Below are 26,366 nucleotides of genomic sequence, written 5' to 3'. Positions count from 1 at the left end.
ATATTTTGTGGATTACACAGCAGGGTGGCGACAAAGTTAACAAGTTTGATGTGGAAGCCATGAAAACAACCCAAAATTCTGCCTGACACAGTTCGTTTGATAAGGAGACCATGTATGGAGGCAGCTATATGGACGACTTTTGGAGGCAGCTATGGCGATGACGTGTGGAGGTAGCAATGGAGACAACGTGTGGAGGCAGCTAAAAAGACGACATGTGGCGGCTGCTATGGAGACAATTTAATTTGGATAGTGCCTGTATGTGGTAGTCCAAAAAAGTTTTCAAACCAGAGGAGCAGGTAGGTGGTCCTCCAGAAAAATTAAATAAATTGAGTGCCTATATGTGGCAGTCCAAAAAAGTTTTCAAACCAGAGGAGCAGGTAGGTGGTCCTCCAGAAAAATTAAATAGATTGAGTGCCTGTATGTGGCACTCCCAAAAATTGTTTAAAACAGAGGACCAGGTAGGTGGCCCTCCAAAAAAATGGAATGCATAAAGTACTATAGCTAGAGCCAGTGGGCCCTGTCAAAAAATAGCCAGTTTCCTCTGCTTTAGTGTACAAAGAGGAGGAGAAGGAGGACAATGAGGAGGAGGAGTGCATACATTATTCAGGTTGAGCTTCTTTCACCTGGTGGAGAATGAAAATCCAGAGAAATCCAGGCTTTACTCATCTTGATAAGCGTCAGCCTGTCAGCGCTGTCAGTCGATAGGCGTGTACGCTTATCGGTGATGATGCTACCAGCTGCACTGAAAACCCGCTCGGACAATGCGCTAGCGGCAGGGCAGGCAAGAACCTCCAAGGCGTACAGCGCCAGTTCGTGCCACATGTCCAGCTTTGAAACCCAGTAGTTGTAGGGAGCTGTGTGATCATTTAGGCCGATGGTATGGTCAGCTACGTACTCCCTCACCATCTTTCTGTAAAGATCAGCCCTACTCTGCCGAGACTGGGGACATGTCAGTGTCTTGCTGGGGTGACAAAAAACTGGCAAAGGCCTTGTAAAGCGTACCCCTGCCAGTGCTGGACAAGCTGCCTGCTCGCCTACTCTCCCTCGCTACTTGTCCCACAGAAGTACGCCCTCTGCCGCTAGCGCTGTCAGAAGGGAAATACTGTTTCAGCTTGTGCACCAGGGCCTGCTGGTATTCATGCATTCTCACACTCCTTTCCTCTCCAGGGATGAGAGTGGAAAGATTTTGCTTGTACCGTGGGTCCAGGAGAGTGAATACCCAGTAATCGGTGCTGGAATAAATTGTTTGAACGCGAGGGTCACGGGATAGGCAGCCTAGCATGAAATCTGCCATATGCGCCAGAGTCCAAATATTCACTCCCCTCACTGGCCTGACTCTCCATTTCCTCCTCCTCCAACTCCTCTTCTTCTGCCCATACACGCTGAACAGTGAAGGACCGAACAATGGTCCCCTCTTCTGTCTCGCCAACATTCTCTTCCTCTTCCTCCTCATCCTCCTCCACCTCCTCCAATATGCGCTGAGAAACAGACCTAAGGGTGCTTTGGCTATCAACAAGGGAATCTTCTTCCCCTGTCTCTTGTGACGAGCGCAAAGCTTCCGACTTCATGCTGACCGGAGAGTTTTTCAACAGGCCAAGCAGCAGGATGGTGAGGCTGATGATGGCGGCATCGCCACTGACCATCTGTGTTGACTCCTCAAAGTTACTCAGCACCTGACAGATATCAGACATCCACGTCCACTCTTCATTGTAGACTTGAGGAAGCTGACTGACCTGACTACCAGCTGGTGGAAGTTGACATCTGGCAGTCTACAATCGCTCTGCGCTGCTGGTAAACTCTGGATAACATGGTTAATGTTGAATTCCACCTCGTGTGCACGTCACACAACAGTCGGTGAGCGGGCAGTTGGAGGCGACGCTGCGCTGCCCTGAGAGTGGCAGCATCTGTGCTGGACTTCCTGAAATGCACACAGATTGGGATATGTCTTGAGGAAACGCTGAACTATGAGATTTAACACATGGGCCAGGCTTGGCACATGTGTCAGTCTGCCGAGTTGCAGAGCCGCCACCAGGTTACGGCCGTTGTCACACACAACCATGCCTGGCTTCAGGTTCAGCGGTGCCAGCCACAGATCAGTCTGCACCGTGATGCCCTGTAATAGCTCTTGGGCGGTGTGCCTTTTATCGCCTAGGCTCAGCAGTTTGAGCACCGCCTGCTGTCGCTTAGCGATGGCACTGCTGCTGTGCCTAGAGCTACCGACTGATGGCGCCATGCCCACGGATGGTAATTCGGAGGAGGAGGTGGAGGAGGGGTGGGTGGAGGAGGAGGCATAGTAGGCCTTTGAGACCTGGACCGAGGTAGGCCCCGCAATCCTCGGCGTTGGCAGTATATGACCAGCCCCAGGGTTACACTCGGTCCCAGCCTCCACCAAGTTGACCCAATGTGCTGTCAGCGATATATAGTGGCCCTGCCCAGCAGCACTCGTCCACGTGTCCGTGGTCAGGTGGACCTTGTCAGAAACGGCGTTCGTCAGGGCACGGATGATGTTATCTGACACGTGCTTGTGCAGGGCTGGGACGGCACATCGGGAAAAGTAGTGGCGGCTGGGGACCGAATACCGAGGGGCGGCCGGCGCCATGAGGTTTCAAAAGGCCTCGGTCTCTACCAGCCTATAGGGCAGCATCTCCAGGCTAAGCAGTTTGGAGATGGGGAGGTTGAGGGCTTGGGTGTGTGGGTGGGTTGCACTATACTTCCTTTTGCGCTCCAGCGTCTGGGGTATGGAGAGCTGAACGCTGGTGGATGCTGTGGAGGATCATGGGGTTTTCGCACGGGAGGTGTTTGGGCCGGGGTCCTGGGCAGGGGGCTGACTAGCAGATGACACAGGGGAAGGAGCAGTGGTGTGCACGGCCGGAGGTGAACGGGCTTGGTGCCATTGAGTGGGGTGTTTAGCATTCATATGCCTGCGCATACTGGTGGTAGTTAAGCTAGTAGTTGTGGAACCCCTGCTGATCCTGGTTTGGCACAGGTTGCACACCACAGTCCGTCGGTCATCCGGTGATTCTTTAAAGAACCTCCAGACTTCTGAAAATCTAGCCCTCGCCACGGGAGCTTGACTACGGGAAACATTTGGTGCTAATGCACCAGCTCTGGCCCTGCCTCTCCGTCTGGCCCCACCACTGCCTCTTCCAACCTGTTCTGCTATAGGACTCGCCTCCGTCTCAGAAGCACTGTGTTCACCCGGCCTATCAACCCAGCTTCGGTCTGTCACCTCATCATCCTCCGATCCCTCAGTCTGCTCCCCCCTCGGACTTCCTGTCCTGACAACAACTTCACCACTGTCTGACGTCAACAACCGTGTCTCCTCATCGTCCGACACCTCTTTACACACTTCTTCCACTACGTCAATAATGTCATCATCACCCACAGACTGCGACTGGTGGAAAACCTGGGCATCGGAAAATAGCTCAGCAGCAACCGGACAAGTGGTTTGTGACTGTGGGAAGGGTCCAGAAAACAGTTCCTCAGAGTATGCCGGTTCAAATGCCAAATTTTGCTGGGAGGGGGCAGACTGGGGGGAAGGAGGCTGAGGTGGAGGACCTGGAGGAGTGCTGATTTCGGTGACATGGGTGGACTGCGTGGAAGCATTGTCCGCAATCCACGACATCACCTCTTCGCACTGTTCTGGCCTCAACAGTGCTCTACCACAAGTCCCAGTAACTTGAGACATGATGAACCTAGGGAGTGTAGCTCTGCGGCGTTCCCCTGCTCCCTCATCAGCAGGTGGTGTCTCACCCCGCCCAGGACCACGGCCTCTGACCCCTGCAGTAGTTGAACGCCCACGCCCTCGTCCTCTACCCCTAGCCCTCGGGTTAAACATCTTCCAAATTAAAGTGTAAACTTAAAAAAAAATTTTTATGTGTTTATTTATTTATTTATTTTTTAAACAAAATGATGCTATTGCTATGGCTAGTTTCTAACCTGCACTGACAGCACACAACTGGATTTTGTGCTGTGCCTGATGACTTTGAGTTATAAAAAGAAATAAACGTAAAAAAAAATAAATCAGCAGATTTATGTGCCTAATTCAAATCAAACCCCTAATAAATTGTCCCACTTCGGTGTTTGAGGTGGATATGCGTGTCACTAAGAGCTAAACACAACGGTCGCAAGTCTCCCTGTAAATTACTCACAATATGGTACTAGCTGCACTACTAATGGCAGCAAGCCCAGCCACAGGCAAACCAAAAAAAAGTAAAATAAAACGTTATTGTAGCCCTAAGAAGGGCTGTTGGGTTCTTGTAGAATCACTCCTGCCTAACACTATTCTAATAGAACACCCTAACGCTTTCCCTGACCAGCAGCAGCTCTCTCACTAGCGGCATCCAGACAGAGAATGATGCGAGCAGCGCGGGCAGGGGCTTGTCTATTCCAGGGTCACCTGATCTGGCCAGCCAACCACTGCTATCGACGTGTAAGGGTACCACGTCATGCTGGGTGGATGCAGAGTCTCCTCGCTTGTGATTGGCTCTGTTTCTGGCCGCCAAAAATCACAACGGCGGGAGATGCCATTTTCTCGAGCAGGCGAAGTATTCGTCCGAGCAACGAGCAGTTTCGAGTACGCTAATGCTCGAACGAGCATCAAGCTCGGACGAGTATGTTCGCTCATCTCTAGTAGGCAGCTCAGGAATTCATTTTGACACTGATGGCCTCACTGAAATAGATTTTTTCAAATTATTTTTCTCTGAGGACCTCCTAAATCTCATGGTGTCACAGACAAATTTATATGCCCAACAATTTTTTGCACAAAACCCCACTTGATCATTTTCTAGGTGGACCTCTATAGATGCAGTTTGAGATGATGAAGTTTTGGGGTCTTGTGCTCCACATGGGCATTGTTAAAAAACCAGAGGTTAGGCAGTATTTGAGTACTGATGTTTTCTACAGTACTCCAATTTACCGCACCATAATGACACGGCCACGCTTTGAGGCAATTCTTAAATTTTTGCATTACAACAATAATGCACAATCTCTGTCAGATCAAGTGCTGAAGCCGTACAGTGCTCTACAGAAAACGAAGATATGGTACAAAAAGCTGGCTGTGTACATTGTACAGATGGCACTGTACAACTCTTATGTGCTGTTCCAATGTGCAGGCCATGCAGTATCATTCCTCCATTTCCAAGAGGTGGTGATTAAGGCATTAATAGGACAGGTCCCCAGTACCTCTGGATTAGATGTCCCCCGTGTTGTGCCAGGGCAACATTTTCCCAAGGAAGTGCCCCAGACTGCATCTAAAGGAAGGACTCAGAAAAGATGCAGTCTGTTCCAAAAGAGGAGTTAGGAAAGACAATATATACCATTGCAAGACCTGCCCTGAGAAACCTGGCCTCTGCATGAAGGAGTGTTTCAGGATATACCATACAACTCCTGAGTAATAAAATTTTAATAAAAATTCCAAAATTTCCAATTTCCTTCTTGGGCATCCATAGCACATTATATTGGGAAAACCACCATACTCCAGGATAGCATCTCTAACAAACCCCTCAAATATTTTCCCCACCACAGAAGTTAAACTCAAGGGTCTGTAGTTTCCAGGATCGCTTTTTGATCCTTTTTTGTATATTCGTACCTCATTTACGTGGAACATAACCAGTCCTCAGTGAATCTTCAAATATTAAAAATAAGGGTCTGTCTATCACGGTACATAGTTCATGCAGAACCCGGGGGTGTATGCCATCTGGCCCCGGTGATTTATCTATGTTAGTGGTTGCGAGGCGGCACCGTACCTCTTCCTTGGTTAAACTGTTGACATTCCAAAAAGAATTTACATTATTCCTCATTGTGTCTTGCACCAGGGGATTTTCCTGGGTAAAGACAGTTTAGAAGGCGACATTCAGTAGATTGGCCTTTTCCTCATCTCCTTCCACCATGACCCCCATGTTATTTCTAAGGGGACCCACACTCTCTATTTTTAGTTTCTTATCATTTATATACTTGAAAAATAATTTGGGATTATTTTTGCTCTCCCTGGCAATATTTCTCTCAGTCACTATTTTTGCGGCCTTTATCTGCTTTTTACAGGATTTATTTTTCTCTCTATAATCCTGTAATGCCTCATTGCTACCTTCACGCTTTAGCACCTTAAACGCCTTATCTTTCTCGCTTAGTGCTTTCCTTACAAGACTAGTTAGCTACATTGGCTTTTTCTTGTTCCTCTTATGCTTTTTCCCAGAAGGTATGTGCTTCAAACAGGACTTTTTCAGAATATATGAGGAAAAAGTCCCATTTTTGGGGGGGCTTTTGTCTTTGAGAACATTATCCCAGTCTATGCCTTTAAGGTCTTCCCTTAGTTGCTGAAAATTTGCCCTCCTGAAGTTTAGAGTGTTGGTTGCCCCTTCCCTAACGCTCTTAGTAAAACGTAATACAAAATCAATGATTTTATGATCATTAACTATTGCTGTACAGAATTATTAGGAAACTTGATAAAAACCAAATATATACCCATATCACTTGTTTATTTTCACAACGGAAATCTATAGAACAACAGAAAATGTAGAAATAAACATTTCTGACATTCAAAACAAAACAGTGACCAATGTAGTCATCTTTCTTCACTATGACACTCAAAAGCCTTCCAACCAGTTGCTTGATCTGTTTATGATCAACATTGCACAGAGCAGCCACCACAGCCTCCCAGAGAGGTATACTGTTTTCCCTCCCCGATCTCATATTTTATGAGGGACCACAGGTTCTCTATGGGGTTTACTGGCCAGCCACGCTGTGGAGTACTTGGATGCATTGCCCTGCATGAAAATTATGTTTTTCCTGAATGATATCGACTTTTTCCTGTACCACTGCTTGAAGAAGGTGTCTTTCAGAAACTGGCAGTAGGTCTGGGAGTTGAGCTTTACTCCACCCCCAACCCAAAAAGGTCCTACAAGTTCATCTTTGATGATACCAGACCATATCAGTACCCCACCTCCACCTTGCTGACATCTGAGTCAGAGTGGAGATCTCCGCTACTGATCCATCCATCGGGCCCATCAAAAGTCACTCTCATTTCATCAGTCCGTAAAAATTTAGAATGATCAGTCTTAAACTATTTCTTGGCCCAGTTTTGACGTTTTATCTTATATTTTTTATTCAAAGGTGGTAGTTTTTCAGCCTTCCTTTCCTTGGCTATGTTCCGCACACCTTCCTCTTTTTGAGAGTCCAGTAAAGTTGCAGCTGTGAAATATGGCAAAACTGGGGGCTAATGGCAATTGGCCAGCTTCATGCTTAATTCTCCTCAATTCATGGTAATTTATTTTGTGTTTTTTTTTTTAACACGCATCTTGCGACCTTGTTGGCTATTTGCCATGAAAAGCTTGATTGCTCGGTGATCACACTTCAAAAGTTTGGCAATTTCAAAACTGCTGCATCCCTCTGCAAGACATCTCACAATTTTTGACTTTTTGAAGTCCGTCAAATCTCTCTTCTGACCCATTTTTATAAAGGAAAGGAAGTAGTAGTTGTAAGGAAATTATAATTAAGTACACCTTATATAGGGTGTCGATGTCATTAGACCACACCCCTCAACATTACAGAGATGCACATCACCTGATTTACTTAACCCTTTCAAGACCTAGCCCTTTTTTGTTTTTTCATTCCCCACAATCCACAAAATTTTTTACACAAGCTGTGTGACGGCTTGTTTTCTGCATAACAAATTGCACTTCATAGTGATGGTATTTATTATTACATGTGGAAGTGGGGAAAAAAAACAAATGCTGTGAAATTGGTGAAAAAACGTATTTGCGCCGTTTTCTTGTTGGCTTAGATTTTAAGGCTTTCACTGCCATTGGCACATAACAATGACATGTCTATATTATTCATTGGGGCGTAGCGATCACGGGGATTCCAAATTTGTATAGGTTTTAAAATGTTTTCATACATTTACAAACCTTCTGTACAAAAATTTATTTTTAGATTTTGCCATCTTCTGGCGCTAGTAACTTTTTCATACTTTGGTGTATGAAACTTTTGATGAAGTTTTCAATGCTATCATTTTTGGACTAATCACCTTTTATAGATTTTTTTTATTTTTCAAAATGACAAAAAAGTGGCATTTTCAAATTCGGGCGCCATTTTCTATTACGGCGTTAAAAGCAGGGAAAAAACTTTATTATATTTGGATAGATCGGTATTTTCAGATGTGGCAATACCTAATGTGTTTGTGATTGCTACTGTTTATATTTATATCAGTTCTTGTGATTTGAATTTTAAGGTTTTTTTATTATAATTTTTTGTAACTTTTTTTATTTTTACTTTTACCATTTTCAGACCCCCTAGGGTACTTTAACCCTAGGTTGTCTGATTGATCCCATTATATATTGTCATACTACAGTATGGCAGTATAAGGGTATTTTCCTCCTCATTCATTACAATGTGCTGATCGTGTCATTGCAACCGATCGCCGCTCCCCGATCACGTCATGGGGAGCCACAATGTCCAACAAGATGGCGGCGCCCATGCACCGCCATCTTTTTGAAGCCGGCAAAGCTGCCGAGGGTGATGTGTGGGTTGACACCCACGATCAGTGCTGTGATTTGCAGCAAAGACTTACCGGCTATAAATAGGGCCCAGCCCTCTCCATGCACCCAGAGCCGACCTGTGACATGCTATTAAGTCACGGGTCATTAAAGGGTTAATTGATAGTTGGCTTTCAAGCCTAAACAGCTTGGACAACATATATAAAAAAGGATGAGGTGATCAAAATACTCCTTTACCTAATATTTAGGTAAAGGAGTATTTTGATCACCTCACTACTACTCCTATCCTGTAAAGCAAAAACTAATAACCACCACATATTTAGCATCTCAGCTCTCTGGCTCAGACTGCACTGTGTGCATATTTATGCACACAGTGCAGTCTGAGCCAGAGAGCTGAGATGCTAAAAATGTGGTGGTCATTAGTTTTTGCTTTACGTCCCTCCAGGCCGGGGTGGGGAATTGTTGTCAAAGGCTGTGATGGTGATGGGGCAGTGATGCACAGGACGTATCAGCGCGGGTGTAGGGGGATGACAGTGCCAACATCCATCAGTCCTACTATAGGAGCTACTACTCCTATCCTGTATATATGGGAACATAAAAGTACTACTACTATCCTTTACAAAAGGGCACGGCGCAGTACGACTACTATGCTTTATAGATGGGCACAGCACAGTACTACTACTTCTGTCCTTTATGTATTGGCACAGAATAGTATTAATACTGCTATCCTTTATGTATAGTCACATGACAGTACTTCTACTGCTATCCTGTATATACGGGTAAAGCACAGCACAACTCCTCTGATCCTGTATTTATGAGCACATCACAGTACTACTACTCCTATCCTTTATATATGGCCACAGCACAGTACTACTACTTCTATCCTTTATGTATTGTTACAGGACAGTGCTTCTACGCCTATCCTCTATATATTGACACAGCACAGAACTACTACTCCTATCCTGTATATATGGGCACAGCATAGTACTACTACTCCTTTCCTGTATATATGGGCACAGCACATTACTACTACTCCTATCCTGTATAAATTGACACAGTAACACTATTCCATACTTACCCTTTCTGTCTTCTCCAGCTCTCGTACACAGTTTAAACTGTGTCTTTGTGTCCCGGCAGTGACATAGTAAAACACATGAGCGCAGGTACAGCTGAACAGTTACTGCTGGGTCTGTCTAGACTTATCACAGCCGGAACAGTGTCAGTTGGAACTGGGACTGTAGAGGAACCCTACGCACAAAATCGTATTGGGGGCTGTGATGTGGTCACACAAATTGCAGCTACACGGCGCCCATAGAGGTCATGGTGTTTGGAGCACTCAGCATCTCACCACGCGATTATGCTGTAAAATATTTTGCAGGTCCTTCTGAGGAACAATTTTCAGGGTGGCCACTCTGCCTCCAATGGAAAGAAGAGGGGTGAGGATCAAGGAGGAATCCGAAATCCGGCATGGGTGAGCACACGGTCATGTGCTTTACGTTTTAATGTGAGACCATTTTTTTTAAAATGAGACCTATATGAAAGTTTAATTAGGTAAATGTTGTAGAAAAGAATATATATTTGCACAAAAGAAAGAAATAGCGGCACTCCAAAATAGTGAAAAAAAACAACGGATTTTATAGTAATAGTGCTACAATTCAGCTTCAACTAAAGCCTTTATCAAGCAAAAGGCAACTGAAAAAAACAGTAAGGGTGGTGGCACACGTGCCGTTCAGGCTCGTTCGGGAATGAGCCACCGGTGTTTTGCATTAAATTAACGCAAACACCGGTGGTGGGTGCGGCTGTGTGGGTGCGGCTGGCCTGCGTTTGCATTTGCAAACGCAGCCCGAACGGCACGTGTGCCACCACCCTTAATGTTTTAAATAGGAAATACATCCGTAATTTAACATAATACAGTGGAAAAGTTATTATTTAGTGAATAATTCATCATCAAGTGAATAAATCACTATTAAGATCCATATATGCATATTTACAAAGTTCATATATCTTTCATACAAAAGTGAAAAGTGCCAAGTCCGTAAATACAACATGTATCTTGTATAGAGATGAGCGAGCACTAAAATGCTCGACTGCTCGTTACTCGACTCGAACTTTTTCCGATGCTCGAGTGCTCGTTTTGAATAACGAACCCCATTGAAGTCAATGGGAAACTCGAGCATTTTTCAAGGGGACCAAGGCTCTGCACAAGGAAGCTTGGCCAAAAACCTGGAAACCTCAGAAAATGATGGAAACACCACGGAAATGGACAGGAAACAGCAGGAGCAGCATGCATAGATGCCTCTGAGGCTGCCTAATCGCACCATTATGCCAAATTTATGGGCAAAAGCATGACTATGACGAGACGAGATAGCATCTAAAACACCCAATAATTGACCCTGACACTATAGGGGACGACATGCGGAGGCAGCGGCAGCAGCTGCAGGCTAGAGAGTGGCATGGCGACATACCCAAAAATGAATTCCTTTTGGTGAGGATAACGTGTAGCACTGTACGTATCAGTATTTGGCCTGGTTATAGCGGCAGAGAGGAACCAAAGGAGGTGAGCAAGAAGCGCTGAAATGATTTCCTATGTGAACAAAAGGTTGACAGTATATTTAGTCGATAACACATTATGGCGGCGACATAGTGACCAAGTTCCATAATGTATCTGGTGAAACACCCGAAAAATAAGCCTGACTCTGCTCGTTTGCTAAGGGGATGACTTGTGGAGGCAGCTATGAAGACGACGTGTAGAGGCATTGGGGACGGTTATGGCACCCGAGGTGAACGTAAGGAAGTGAGAAAAGAGGAGTGAAAAGTTAGATTTTAGAAGTAAAAGGTTATAGTAGTAGATTAAAGTTGCTGCAGTTAAAACGATGTTAGTTGGATTTTGGGATGGAGCTGGCAGTCTGCTGCCAGGCAAGCTTTCGCCTGTCCAAGCCCCTGCCTCTCAGCTCCTTCCCACCCAAAATGGACCTGGGGGCCCGAAGCGTTTACTTTGAAAAAATTATCATTTTCAAAGCAGGCGGAGTTGTTTGAATACTTCATCTACAAATAATGAAATAGCATTGCGGTTCTATTTATTTTTTTTAGGAAATGGTTCCATGATTAAGAACGACGGTATGGGTCATCCATATTGCGCTGCTATGATCCAAACTTTAGGACTCCAGCATGGCGGCGACAGATGGGCCGAGTTCCATTGCGTATCTGGTGAAACACCTGAAGATTCTGCCTGACACAGCTCGTTTGCTAAGGGGATGATGTATGGAGGCAGCTATGTGGACGACGTGTGGAGGCAGTGGCCGCAGCATTAGGCTGGCATCTGTCCAGGCGATGTAACCAGAGTGTACTCCGGCTACAAATGGCATTTCTAAAAACCTTTTGTGTAAGATCAAGTGTAGCACTGTTCTTATAAGTATTTGGCCTGTTTATGGTGGGGGAGGGGAACGTAAAGAGATGTGCAAGTAGCGCATAATAATAATATTCTTCATAGATAAAAGTTTGGCGGTATATTTTGTGAATAACACAGCAGGGTGGTGACAAAGTTGATGTGGAAGCCGTTAAAACAACCTAAAATTTTGCCGGACACAGCTCGTTTGCTAAGGGGACGACTTTTGGAGGCAGCTATAAAGACAACGTGTGGAGGCTGCTATAAAGACGACGTGCGGAGGCTGCTATGGAGACAATTAAATTTTGATAGAGCCTGTATGTGGCAGTACAAAATAGTTTTCAAAACAGAGGAGCGGGTAGGTGGCCCTCCAGAAAAATTAAATGGATAGAGTGCCTGTATGTGGCACTCCCAAAAAATTTTTAAACGGAGGACCGGGTAGGTGGCCCTCCAGAAAATTAAATACATAGAGTACCTGTATGTGGCACTCTCAAAAATTTTTTAAAGCAGAGGACCGGGTAGGTGGCCCTCCAGAAAAATTTTATACATATGAATACATAGACTGCTATAGCTAAAGCCAGTTGGTCCTGGCAAAAAATAGCCAGTTGCATCTGCTTTAGTGTACAAAGAGGAGGAGAAGGAGAAGTGCATACATGAGAATTATTCAGGTTGAGCTGCTTTCATCTGGTGGAGAATGGAATTCATGAGAAATCCAGGCTTAATTCATCTTGATAAGTGTCAGCCTGTCAGCGCTGTCAGTCAGCAGGCGTGTACACTTATCGGTGATGATGCCACCAGCTGCACTGAAAACCCGCTCTGACAACACGCTAACGGCAGGGCAGGCAAGAACTTCCAAGGCATAAAGCGCCAGTTCGGGCCAGATGTCCAGCTTTGAAACCCAGTAGTTGTAGGGAGCTGTGTGATCATTTAGGATGATGGTATGGTCAGCTACGTAATCCCTCACCATCTTTCTGTAAAGATCAGCAATACTCTGCCGAGACTGGGGACAGGTAACGGTGTCTTGCTGGGGTGACAAAGGCAAAGGCCTTGTAAAGCGTACCCCTGCCAGTGCTGGACAAGCTGCCTGCTCGCCTACTCTCCCTCGCTACTTGTCCCGCAGAAGTACGCCCTCTGCCGCTAGCGCTGTCAGAAGGGAAATACTGTTTCAGCTTGTGCACCAGGGCCTGCTGGTATTCATGCATTCTCACACTCCTTTCCTCTCCAGGGATGAGAGTGGAAAGATTTTGCTTGTACTGTGGGTCCAGGTGAGTGAATACCCAGTAATCCTCCAACTCCTCTTCTTCTGCCCATACACGTTGAACAGTTAAGGACTGAGCAATGGTCCCCTCTTCTGTCTCGCCAACATTCTTCCTCCTCATCCTCCTCCACCTCCTCCGATACGCACTGAGAAACAGACCGGAGGGTGCTTTGGCTATCAACAAGGGAATCTTCTTCTCCCGTCTCTTGTGACCAGTGCAAAGCTTCCGACTTCATGCTGACCAGAGAGTTTTTCAACAGGCCAAGCAGCGGGATGGTGAGGCTGATGATGGCGGCATCGCCACTGACCATCGCCTGACAGATATCAGATATCCACGTTCACTCCTTATTGTAGACTTGAGGAAGCTGACTGATCTGACTACCAGTTCTGGTGGAAGTTGACATTTGGCAGTCTACAATTGCTATGCGCTGCTGGTAAACTCTGGATAACATGGTTAATGTGGAATTCCACCTCGTGTGCACGTCACACAACAGTCGGTGAGCGGGCAGTTGGAGGCGGCGCTGCGCTGCCCTGAGAGTGGCAGCATCTGTGGTTGACTTTCTGAAATGCGCACAGATGCGGCACACCTTCGTGAGCAAATCAGATTGGGGTATGTCTTGAGAAACCGCTGAACTATCAGATTTAATACATGGGCCAGGCATGGCACATGTGTCAGTCTGCCGAGTTGCACCAGGTTACGGCCGTTGTCACACACAACCATGCCTGGCTTCAGGTTCAGCGGTGCCAGCCACAGATCGGTCTGCGCCGTGATGCCCTGTAATAGCTCTTGGGCGGTGTGCCTTTTATCGCCTAGGCTCAGCAGTTTGCTGCAGTTTGCAGCAGATCTCTGCTGTGCCTAGAGCTACCGACTGATGGCGCCATGCCCACGGATGGTAATTTGGAGGAGGAGGTGGAGGAGGGGTGGAAGGAGGAGGAGGCATAGTAGGCCTGAGAGATCGTGACCGAGGTAGACCCCACAATCCTTGGCGTCGGCAGTATATGAGCGGCCCCAGGGTCAGACTCGGTCCCCACCCTCCACCAAGTTAACCCAATGTGCCGTCAGCGATATATAGTGGCCCTGCCCGGCAGCACTCGTCCACGTGTCCGTGGTTAGGTGGACCTTGTCAGAAACGTCGTTGGTCATGGCATGGATGATGTTCTCTGACACGTGCTAGTGCAGGGCTGGGACGGCACATCGGGAAAAGTAGTGGCGGCTGGGGACCGAATACCAAGGGGTGCCATTAGGTTGCGAAAGGCCTTGGTCTCTACCAGCCTATAGGGCATCATCTCCAAGCTCAGTAATTTGAGATGTGGACATTGAGGGCTTGGACTGGGCTTGGGTGGAACTGTATTCCCTCTTGCGCTCCAGCGTCTGGGGTATAGACATCTGAACGTTGCGCATGGAGCGTGGACACTGTGGAGGAACGTGGAGGTAATGGTGGAGGTATTTGTGCTGGGGTCCTGGGCAGGGGGCTGACTAGCAGAGGCAGCAAATGACACAGGGAAAGGAGCAGTGTTGTGAACGGCCGGAGGTGAACGGCCTTGGTTCCATTGAGTGGGGTGTTTAGCATTCATATGCCTGCACATACTGGTGGTGGTTAAGCTAGTAGTGGTGGAACCCCTGCTGATCCTGGTGTGGCACAGGTTGCACAACACAGTCCGTCGGTCATCCGCTGTTTCTTTAAATAACCTAGCCCTCGCCACAGTAGCTTCACTACGTGAAACATTTGGCAGTGATGCACCAGCTCTGGCCCTGCTTCTCGGTCTGGCCCCACCACTGCCTCTTCCAACCTGTTCTGGCATAGGACTCACCTCCATCTCAGAAGCACTGTCTTCACCCGGCCTATCAACCCAGCTTGGGTCTGTCACCTCATCATCCTCCGATCCCTCAGTCTGCTCCCCCCTTGGACTTCCTGCCCTGACAACAACTTCACCACTGTCTGACAACCGTGTCTCCTCATCGTCCGACACCTCTTTACACACTTCTTCCACTAAGCCAACAATTTCACTATCACCCAAAGACTGCAACCGGTGGAAAACCTGGGCTCCGTGAAAGAGCTCAGCAGCAACCTGACAAGTGGTTTGTGACACTGGGAAGGGTCTAGAAAACAGTATGCTGGATGAAATTCCAAATTTTCCTGGGAGGGGGAAGACTGGGGGGAATGAGGTTGAGGTGGAGGAGCTGGAGGAGTGCTCACTTGGGTGGACTGCGTGAAAGACTGACTGGTGATCAAATGGCTAGAAGCATTGTCCGCAATCCACGACATCACCTGTTCGCACTGTTCTGGCCTCAACAGTGCTCTACCAAAGTCTCAGAAAGTTGAGACATGAAGCTAGGGAGTGTAGCTCTGCGGCGTTCCCCTGCTCCCTCATCAGCAGGTAGTGTCTTACTCCGCCCAGGACCACGGCCTCTGACCCCTGCAGTAATTGGATGCCCACGCCGTCATCTTCTACCCTTAGCCCTCGGGTTCAACATTTTCCAACATTTTATAGACAGAACCGAAATCTAAACTGGATTTTTTTTTTTTTATAGAACAAAACGTCCAGATGAAATCAGAAAGCAACCTCAGAAGATGATTTCTAGGGCTAGTTTCTAACCAACACTGACAGCACAGGACAGGATTATGTAGCCCTAACAAGGGCTGTTGAGTTCTTGGAGAATCACTCCTGCCTAACAGTAAGGTTCTTGGAGAATCACTCCTGCCTAACATTAATCTACTAGAACACCCTAACGCTATCCCTGACCAGCAGCAGCTCTATCCCTAATGGCATCCAGACGGAGAATGATGCGAGCAGCGCGGGCAAGGGCTAGTATATTCCAGGGTCCCCTGATCAGGCAGGCCAACCACTGCTATCGACATTTAAGTGTACCACGTGATGCTGGGTGTACTGCAGAGTCTCCTGGCTTGTGATTGGCTCTGTTTCTGGCTGCCAAAAATGTAAACGCCGTGAGATGCCATTTTCTCGAGCGGGCGAAATACTCGTCCGAGCAACAAGCAGTTTCGAGTACGCTAATGCTCGAACGAGTATGCTCGCTCATCTCTTATCTTCAATTTACAAACTTTACTGATCACAAGAGTTCTAATTTGCATGTGCGCAATAGAAAATTCCACACTTAGGATTGAGTCACAGTGCCAGTAGCATGGCGCGACGGTGCGACTGGTGCGACGCGATCTATACTGAAGCTCCCCAGCCGCCATACTACAAAAGGGCATAACAATTATTTAATAAGACTCTACTGTACACTGAGGTAAGGTGCAAAAGTCTATCAGTCCTACGCAATCCTGCACAGGGGCAGTCCCTAAAGAACAGGGAGCTGTTGGCAGAGCATTCACTGATACATCGAGAGGGATCTGACTGTGGATATTCTAAAAAATAACTTTTATTCACAGTTGCATTAAAAGTGGACCACTACGTGGTCAAACCCATTAAAAATGTGTCATTTCCCACAATGCCGCGGAAAAAATTTATATAAGCTCAGGGTCAAATAGGATAATATTAGACCCTAGAGGCAGATAGCTATCGGTGTGTTTTCCAGAGAGGATAGATTAGGGCACGAACCTACACTACAGGAACCACGGGCTTGCCACTGATATAGTCAGGCAGCCGACTCGTCTAAGTGTATTTATTCGTCCCTGCTCTCCATGACAACACCATTCACTCTATATTCGACCCAATGCGTTTCTAGTACTCCTATCATCAGGGGTCACACACATTCACTGTCATTCATGATTTTATGAGACAGAGCGGCGTGGGCTCACGCTGTCGCATTGATATCAGTGGCAGCGAGTGAGGAAAAACACCAGGTATTTATTGTGGTATCCCTTCCCATAGGGCGTGCTAAGGATGACCACCGAACCAACCACAATATGCCCCAAACCTCTAGGTCCACCCACTGGGCGGGACCCACAGCTCATCCCCAACTGGGCAGCTGGAGGGAGAGAATCGCCGCCCATCAAAGATGAGGTAGCCGGATAAATCCGACCCCGCTGCAGACCACATGCCTCCAGTCATGTGATCGGGCCGAAAGTCATGTGACTTTGGTCATGTGATCACGCCGGAGTTCAGCATCACGTCACCATGGTAAACCCCGTGTCGACCCCAGAGCGCCACACGAGAGCTCCAGGAGCACAACCGGCACCCCGCAACCCAGTGGGACCAGATCACCAAGGTGACGGGCAGCCCCGAGGCGCCACCCCACAGGTGGAGAAGGGGGAGTGTCAGGGGGGTGTCTATGGCAGAGGCAGAACGGAAACTGGGGTACCCAGATCTGACCTACACTTTGCCAATGGTTGGTGCGTGTCTCCAAATATGGTGAAGGATGAGCCAAACCGGTCCGAGAGGCCGCACACCCCAAAGGAACCGGGAGGTCCCAGACTGTCATAATGGACGACAATCCGCCCATCTCATCTCATCTTAAAAGGGGCAAAAAAGAGAACCAGATACATTGTGTATTCAGGGAGCTCAAACAAGGGACATATTTAGTAGAGATCATGATCATTTCTTTGGCCTGTACGGTGTAATCAGAGAGATTACTGCAATTGCGGCGTAAGTGCAAGAATTGACCTCGCGGTATTCCACGCTTGAGGGGAGTAGGATGACAGCTCTCCCACCTCAGCAAACTGTTGGTCGCAGTATCTTTCCTGTGAACCTTTGTACGGAGAGAGCCATCTTCCTCAATAGAGATTGCCAGATCCAGAAAGGTTAAAGATGTCTGGTTGATCTCGCTCGTAAAGTGAAGCCCCAGATCGTTCACATTTAGGGCTCCCACAAAATCATGGAAGTCCTGCACCGACGATGTCCAAAGTATAAGGACATCGTCGATGTATCTTAGCCACAGGGCAATCGATGATGACCAATTAGAGAGTTCTTCCGCGAAGACCACAGTTTCCTCCCACCACCCGAGGTACAGATTTGCGTACGTGGGGGCTACTGGGCTCCCCATAGCTGTACCTCGTTGTTGGTGGAGGATGTGGCCCTCGAACGTGAAGAAATTCTTCTCCAAAACAAAGGTCATCAAACTCAGGACCAGCTCATTGTGGTTCCTGTATTGGACTCCCCTCATGTCTAGATAGAATTTGACAGCTCTTAGACCAAGGTCATGGGGGATCGAGGAATACAACGCCTCGACATCCAGGCTCGCAAGCATGGTCCCTGGTTCCAGGGAGATACCTTCTAGATGTTTTAGGACATCAGTTGTATCCTCCATCCTCCACCTGTGGGCTCCAGTCCTACAGCCTCCTCTTGTAGCTCATGTATCTCCTGTTCTCCATCCTCCTTCTGTAGCTCCTGTCCTCCTTCCTCCTCCTGTATCCTCCATCCTCCTCCTCCTCCTGTATCCTCCTGTCCTCCATCCTCCTCCTGTGCCCCCCTGTCCTCCATCCTCCTCCTGTGGCTTCTTGTCCTCCAGCCTCCTCCTGTGGCCTCCTCTCCTCCTCCTGCGCCCCCCTGTCCTCCTTCCTCCTCCTGTCCTCCATCCTCCTCATGTCCTCCATCATCCTCCTGCAGCTCCTGTCCTCCATCCTCCACCTGTGGGCTCCAGTCCTACAGCCTCCTCTTGTAGCGCCTGTATCCCCTTTTCTCCATCCTCCTTCTGTAGCTCCTGTCCTCCATCCTCCTCCTGTGGCCTCCAGTCCTGCAGGCCTCCTCCTGTATCTCCTGTTCTCCATCCTCCTTCTGTAGCTCCTGTCCTCCATCCTCCTCCTGTGACCTCCTGTCCTCCATCCTCCTTCTGTAGCTCCTGTCCTCCATCCTCCTCCTGTGGCCTCCAGTCCTGCAGCCTCCTCCTGTATCTCCTGTTCTCCATCCTCCTTCTGTATCTCCTGCACTCCATCCTCCTCCTGTATCCCCCTGTTCTCCATCCTCCTCCTGCAGCTCCTGTCCTCCAGCCTCCTCCGGTGTCCTCCAGCAGCCTTCACTGTCCCCCAGTAGCCTCCTCTTGTCCCCCAGCAGCCTTCACTGTCCCCCAGTAGCCTCCTCCTGTCCCCCACTAGCCTCCTCCTGTCCTCCACTAGCCTCCTCCTGTCCCCCAGCAGCCTTCACTGTCCCCCAGCAGCCTCCTCCTGTCCCCCAGCAGCCTTCACTGTCCCCCAGTAGCCTCCTCTTGTCCCCCAGCAGCCTTCACTGTCCCCCAGTAGCCTCCTCCTGTCCCCCACTAGCCTCCTCCTGTCCCCCAGCAGCCTTCACTGTCCCCCACTAGCCTCCTCCTGTCCCCCACTAGCCTCCTCCTGTCCCCCAGTAGCCTCCTCCTGTCCCCCACTAGCCTCCATCTGTCCCCCAGTAGCTTTCACTGTCCCCCACAGGCCTCCTCCTGTCCCCCAGTAGCCTTCACTGTCCCCCAGTAGCCTCATGTCCCCCAGCAGCCTTCACTGTCCCCCACTAGCCTCCTCCTGTCCCCCACTAGCCTCCTCCTGTCCCCCAGCAGCCTTCACTGTCCCCCACTAGCCTCCTCATGTCCCCCACTAGCCTCCTCCTGTCCCCCACTAGCCTCCTCCTGTCCCCCACTAGCCTTCACTGTCCCCCACTAGCCCCCTCCTGTCCCCCAGCATCCTTCACCAGCAGCCTTCACCTGTGTCCTCCAGCTCTCCCAGTCCTCTATCCTCCTCCTGGCCCCCTCTTCCTGTGGCCCCCTGTCCCCTCTGGTTCTTACCTCTCCTGATTCCAGTCATTCAGTCTTCTCCCGTGCTCCAATTTGACTCTCGGAGGGGGCAGGGCCAGCCGGTGGCAGAGCTATCTCCTCACATGACTCAGCAGCAGACATCATGTGAGGAGGTAGCAGGGGCTGGTCCCGCCTCCTCCTGGCTCCGATGCTTCCGCTGCTCTGCAGCTCTTATCTACGGGTCAGGAGGAGGCGGGACAAAGCGGGGGAGAGGGAGGGAAGCCGTGTCATTGCCCCAGCCGCCCGTGACGCTGGTACAGAGCCCAAAAAACGTGACTGTCCCGTCAAAAACGGGATGGTTGGGAGGTATGCCATTATGATCCACACCTGCTTTTGGCTCCAAAAACTGCATCTGAAAACTGAATGTGTGGATGCACCCTCAGGAACGCGTTCACACAATGCATTGAGTCACGTTTTTTGATGCATGTATTACTTATTACATTACAACTTTTACAGTGCATTTTGTAAACACAAATGTTAACAGTAATGTAATTAGGCAATTAACCTCTCCTCAGCTGTTTCATGCGCTTCAAAACACAACCAGAATGCAAAGTGTGAACGCGGCCTCAAACTGTGGTATTGTGGTGGTTTTAGGAGCAGTTTTGTTTAACAGGTGAAAGATATTACATGAACAGGTGAATTTGATTTTGGTTTCAAAACTGATAATGATGCAGTTTTAACTGCAATGTGTGAACTCAACCGAAAGGCTGCGTCCACAAGAGGTAGTGCGTCCCATTTTTTGTTGTGTTTTTGACGCATTCTAAAAGGCTTCAGCCTTGACCACATGCTGAGGTTGTGTTTCCATTGCATTTGCCAAAATGCAAAGTAACCTCAGCATAAATGTGATCACCAATCAAGCCTTTGGTATCGTGTGAACGCAGCTAAATATTTGCTAGTGGGAACGTGCTAAAACTCATGTTGCTTGAGCTGAACCTCATAAGAAACACCTGAGCTGCTGCAGAACATACCTTATATACTCGAGTATAAGCCTAGATTTTCAGCACAAAAAAATGTGCTGAAAAACCCAAACTCGGCTTATACTCGAGTCAAAAAAGTAAATCAAAACTCACCTTTCCGGCGGCCCCCTTAGATCTTCTGTGCGATCCATCCGCTACAATGGTATTGTTGTGCTGCACAACGGGGGGGGGGGGGGTTATATACACTGGGGCAGGGCCTATCAGGCTATATATACTGGGGCAGGGGCTGGCAGGCTATATACACTGGGGCAGGGGCTGGCAGGCTATATACACTGGGGAGGCTGTGACCAATGCATTTCCCACCGCGGGAGTCAATAGATTTTCCCATTTTTTTGTGGTAAAATTAGGGGCCTCGGCTTATACTCGGGTCGGCTTATACTCCAGTATATACGGTAATTAGATACACCAGAACTGCTGCAGAATCTCCTAAGATACACCTGCACTGCTGCAGAACCTCATTACACACAGATGAGCTGCCGCATAACATTATAGGACACTCCTGAGCTGCTAGAGATCCTCATTATTCACCTCAGCTGCCGTAGAACCTTACAAGACACATCTCAGCTTGTGTAGAGCATCATTAGACACACTTGTGCTACTGCAGAACCTCATAAGACACAACTGAGCTACTGCAGCTGCTGCAGAACCTCATAAGAAATATCTGAGCTTGTGCAGAACTTCATTAGACACACCTGAGTTTCTGCAGTGCATCATAAGACATATCTGAGCTTGTGTAGAACCTCCTCATCATTGACACCTGTGCTGCTGCGGAACCTCATAAGACACACCTGCGCTGCTGCAGAACCTTATAATATACACTGGAGCTACTGCAGAACCTCTTACGAAAAAGTGTATCTAAAAGTGTATATAATACACACCTGAGCTGCTGCAGAACCTAATGATACACACCTGTGCTGGTGAAGATCCTCATGACACAGCGGAGCTGCTGCAGAACCTCATAAGCACACCTGAGCTGCTGCAGAACCTCATTAGACACACTTGAGTTGCTGCAGAACATCACAAAAAACAAACCAGCTGCTAAAGAACCTCAACAACAAATGTAATCCTTTGCTTGTCTGTACTTATCCCCGCTCTACCATTTGCTATGGCTTATTTAGGCTGTGTTCACATCTCATTTTTGAGAAATTTTTCCTCATATGTCTATTCTTTTCACATAAATGATCCGTGGCATATGTTGGCATCTGTTTTACACTTAAAAAACATATACTTTTATTTAAGAATAAAATCTCAAGATCCATATTTGGGAATAAAAACGGATTGATGCAAACGCTGTCACACTTTATGCATACATCGTCTATAGACGCCAATGTTAAAAGTATACATTTTGCATATGTTTTCCAAAAGAACATGAAAAATTTTTGATCCCACATTTTGACCCACATTTTGATCCTTTTTTCTTTGTGAAAAATGTGTCCGTCAGCAGTATGCAAAAAAAGAAATGTGAACCCAGCCTTATTGTCGCTTATGGTTAGTTGACTCCGCCTACTTGTGATGGCCACACCTACATAAAATTGGTTATGCCTATATCAATGAGCCACTTAGTTTTTTTCTGCGGCCACTTTATATTCCCAGTCTGCCCTTGCATGTGGCAGTAATGCATGCACTTTCAAACAGCTGAGAAGTGTAAATTTAACAAACAGCATGTGTTAGCTCTAGATTTACACCATGAAACTATTTAACACTTGTGTTGCCATTACATTAACATGTGGTAATGCGATGTTAACACCATGCTTGTGTCAGTGCATGCATTTTGTAAACATAATGTTAACAGCTTTGTAATCAGTCAAATCCCCTCTTCCCAGCTGTTCTAATGTGTTTGAAAATGCATGCATCATCGTGTGAATATATCCTTAATACATCCTTTTCCTTGATCTAGTGTGATGCAGTGTTCCAGTGCTATGTGTCTTCCTTGTCTTGCCATATTTTTCCTGCAAGGATGTCCTTGTATGGCACTTGGACTTAGCATTTACACCAGGCATACTATGACTAGTAACCTGTTCCGGGCTTTTTATTTATACCTAGACATTGGCTTTTGTATTCTTTTTTGTTATCTTTCAACGTAGCGAAGATTAAAAGTCATATTTTATCTCTCTTCAATATGTGAACAAATCAACACAATGGTCAGCTGAAAAATAGTGCTGCTGATGAACAGTACAACCCAAAACAGAACATTAACAAATGTCTTGTATGTCGGAAGGGATACAGTGACATCTGGATTTTACATAAAAAGTGTATGTTCAAGTAATTTTTTTTTCTGTAGCACATTTCAGTAACTCTAACTTTAAGAAATCCCAAAAGGTTTCCCATGAAATAAGTATTTTGTCTTCCTTTTAAGGAAAAATATTTTAGACATACTTACTTGCATTCCAATTACAGCATAGATAAAAAATAGCATTACAATAAGCAGAGCCACATATGGTAGTGCCTGTAGAGAGACAACAAAATTAAAGTTAAAAAAACATATATTGTTTGAAATAACAAACACATTACAGTAGAAAACCATAAGCACATTTGTTACTGATCTGATAATTCATATTTAATATTAAAACTATGGACAAATGCAAGCAACTTACAGTACTTTTATTAGGTAATTACCAAAACAGGGTAGACAACTGTCTTTGTTGAAGGCCCATAATGTAATACACTACTAATTATTGGTGCTGACATCAATCAAACATCATGGCCTGTATTTGTATTATTCTTTTCTAATTGGTCATTAGGATCCCAAACTATTTTAACTATTTAAGCGATTTACCTGAAAGGATTTTATGAAGGTCCAGAGCAATGTTCTTACTCCTTCCCCACGACTCAATAGTTTTACAAGGCGAAGGACACGGAACAATCGAAAAAATGTAATCGAAATCCTTGAGGAATCTTCTGCTCCTGGTGTTGCAGGGATAGCTGGTGTCTGTCATAAGGTAAAATTCTTGAGTACTTTGTTAAGATATAATTGTGAGCTTGCCTAAAGAAAATTGCTATTTAAGGAACTACGTCATCAGATTGTAAAATACTAGCACACTCAGTTAGGGTATGAAATGTTCTTTCTAAGACATTCATATGATATCTTGCCTGATTATAAAGTACATAAAATAAATTACTTCAAAAGTCATGTAAAAATTAGCATATCATTTGTATATATCAAGTGTCATATTTTGCCTGAGATTTAGAGGTGAGTGTCTTTAGAGGTGTGAGGGAGTGGGTTTTTTTCCTTTAGACACTGCTATACAAAATGATGTTATATTGGTTATTGGTTAACAAAATGATTGTTATATGGAACCTGACAATACATGTTTCACTAATACAGATAGTGGCAGGTTCCTATAGAGCTCTAGTAACTGTTATCTGACACCCTTCTTTTAGGTAAAAATTTTTCCCCTCAGATCCCCACAAAAACTTGCCAATCTATGCACCATTAGAGCGAGTCGAAGGGTGTGGCCAAATGGCATTTGACTAGGTTAACATTTGACCAGGTTAACATTTAACATTTGATCACGTTAACATTTGACAGGTCCTTTATCCTCTTAACATGAGCAAACTGTACACCATTTACATATCTGACCATATAAAAAAATCACAGCATGCCAGCATGGACTTCTACTCCTCCTCATGCAGGCTGCTATGATTTCATGCGATATGATATGCTGTGATTTCATGAGATATATGCTTGGTGTACAGTATTCTAATGTCAGAAGGCTAAAGGACCTGTGATGATGTCACCATGACCCCATGACATTGTTGCTGCATGCAGAGATAGCAAGGGGAGGAGCTGCTGGATTCAGCCTGAGGAGGCCATACCCACCACGACTTGCTATAGACATGCTTAGACACCTGGTAAAATTATAAAGTTGAATATATAGTTATCTGAGGGGAACATTTTTTAGCTAAAAGACGGGTGTCAGTTAGTTACTAGGGCTCTATGGGAACCTGCCACTAGCTTTATTTATGAATAATGTAGTGACAGGTTCCCTTTAAGGACCAAGCCACTCTAGGCCTTTTGGATCAAGCCTGATTTTTTAAATGTGCCCTGTGTCACTATAAGTGGTTATAAATGCTTTAACATAACCAGGTAATTTTGAGATTCTCAATTTTCAAAGTTCTAAATTCTTTGCTTTATAAGAAGTCATAGTACCCAAATAACTTTCTAAATAACATTTCCCAAATGTCTGCATTATGTTTGCGTGGCTTTTTATGCTTCCTATAATTTTTCTAGGTTGTTATTGGGGTTAGAATTGTGGGTGCAATTTTTCACATTTTGATGAAAATCGCAGAATCTTATATTTACAGGCACCTGCTCTGTTTTCAAGTGACTCTTCTAATAGTTTTAAAGCTTATAAACCACAAAAATTACCCCATTATAGAAACTACACCCATATATGAGAAACCAACTTTAAGAAGTTTGTTAACTCTTCGGGTGTTTTATGGGGTAAAAACAAAATGGAGGAGAAATTTGTACATTTTTTGGTCAATACATTAAATGGAACCTGTCATCAGTAATTTGTCTTTATTGGAATAAGCCACTAGCAGTGTATTGTCAAGCACCTGAGCAGCTTCTAGACCATGTTTTTTTTCATGGTCTAGTGTGGTGGCATCATCTAGAAAATCAACTTTGAAGTGGGATGTAAATTGGTTTTATGAAGTCAAGGAGGAAGAGAGTTTAACACTGAAGTCAAGCTCTTTAAAATGTCTCATTTATTGTAATTGATGGTCCTGCGTCCAGAGAAATAATTGATCAGATCTCCTGAAGTCCGCCACATGATGTCAATTACATGGGAGGAGGTGTTCAAAGGCAGGGAGAGTTGACTTCAATGTTAAGCCCTCCACCTCCCTGACTTTATACATCCAACTTCACTGTTGATTTTCTGGATGGTGCCGCCAAGCTGGGCCATGAAAGAAACATGATCTAGATGCTGTTCAACTGCTTGACAACATACAGGTAGTGGTTTTTAGGCAAACTTCTGATGAAAGGTTCCCTTTACGTTTGTTCCAAAATTTTAAATTCCCAACGACAAAAATATCCAAAAAAGTTTGATAACCAAATTATCCTGAGTATGCCGATACCACATATGTGTTGATAAACTGCTGTATGGGCACACGGCTGGACATAGAATGGAAGGCGTGCCATACAGAGCAGAATTGAAATGTCACATTTTACAAGCTATAAGATGTTTATTTTTTATAACATGTTATTTACAAATTTGTAAATAACTAATGGTTGTGTACGGACCCAGTCACATAACACATCCACGTTTAATACCTGCTTTTTTGTAACATGGACATATGGGGCTTATTATTTTCAGGATGAGATCCACTTTTCAGGTGCTATATTTAGGGGGTTCAATGGCTAATTCATGAGATTTTATTAACTCATTCATTCTGGTTTAGGGTTTATATTTTTTTTGTAGGAAGTTCACTATACCATAAAAAAATGTTATCTTTACTCTATAGGTCAACACAATTACAGAAATACCCCATTTATTTAGCACTTTTATGGTTTCCTTGTTTTGCTGAATAGAGAACTCATTTGATGAGATGCATAACATTTTTATTTTTTTTTACATATGGTGCTGTTTTAGCG

The 26,366-nt window shown here is 46.0% G+C and overlaps 1 protein-coding gene across 2 annotated transcripts in view; it reads right to left on the bottom strand.

The window, feature by feature from the left end:
* CACNA1S (calcium voltage-gated channel subunit alpha1 S) overlaps window positions 1-26,366 on the bottom strand; it is an 817,957-nt gene that overhangs the window by 195,055 nt on the left and 596,536 nt on the right. For both annotated transcript variants that reach the window (XM_072137243.1, XM_072137244.1), the window contains 2 exons: window positions 23,547-23,699; window positions 23,151-23,216 (listed from right to left, as the gene is read on the bottom strand). In XM_072137243.1, the coding sequence (XP_071993344.1) occupies window positions 23,151-23,216; window positions 23,547-23,699 (219 nt within the window). The remainder of the gene's footprint in view (window positions 1-23,150; window positions 23,217-23,546; window positions 23,700-26,366) is intronic.

The sequence above is a fragment of the Engystomops pustulosus genome, chromosome 2 (genome assembly GCF_040894005.1).
Source record: "Engystomops pustulosus chromosome 2, aEngPut4.maternal, whole genome shotgun sequence".
In the NCBI taxonomy this organism is placed as follows: Eukaryota; Metazoa; Chordata; class Amphibia; order Anura; family Leptodactylidae; genus Engystomops; species Engystomops pustulosus.
Note: the sequence above shows the minus strand (reverse complement) of the source record. Positions and strands in the feature narration are given on the sequence as shown.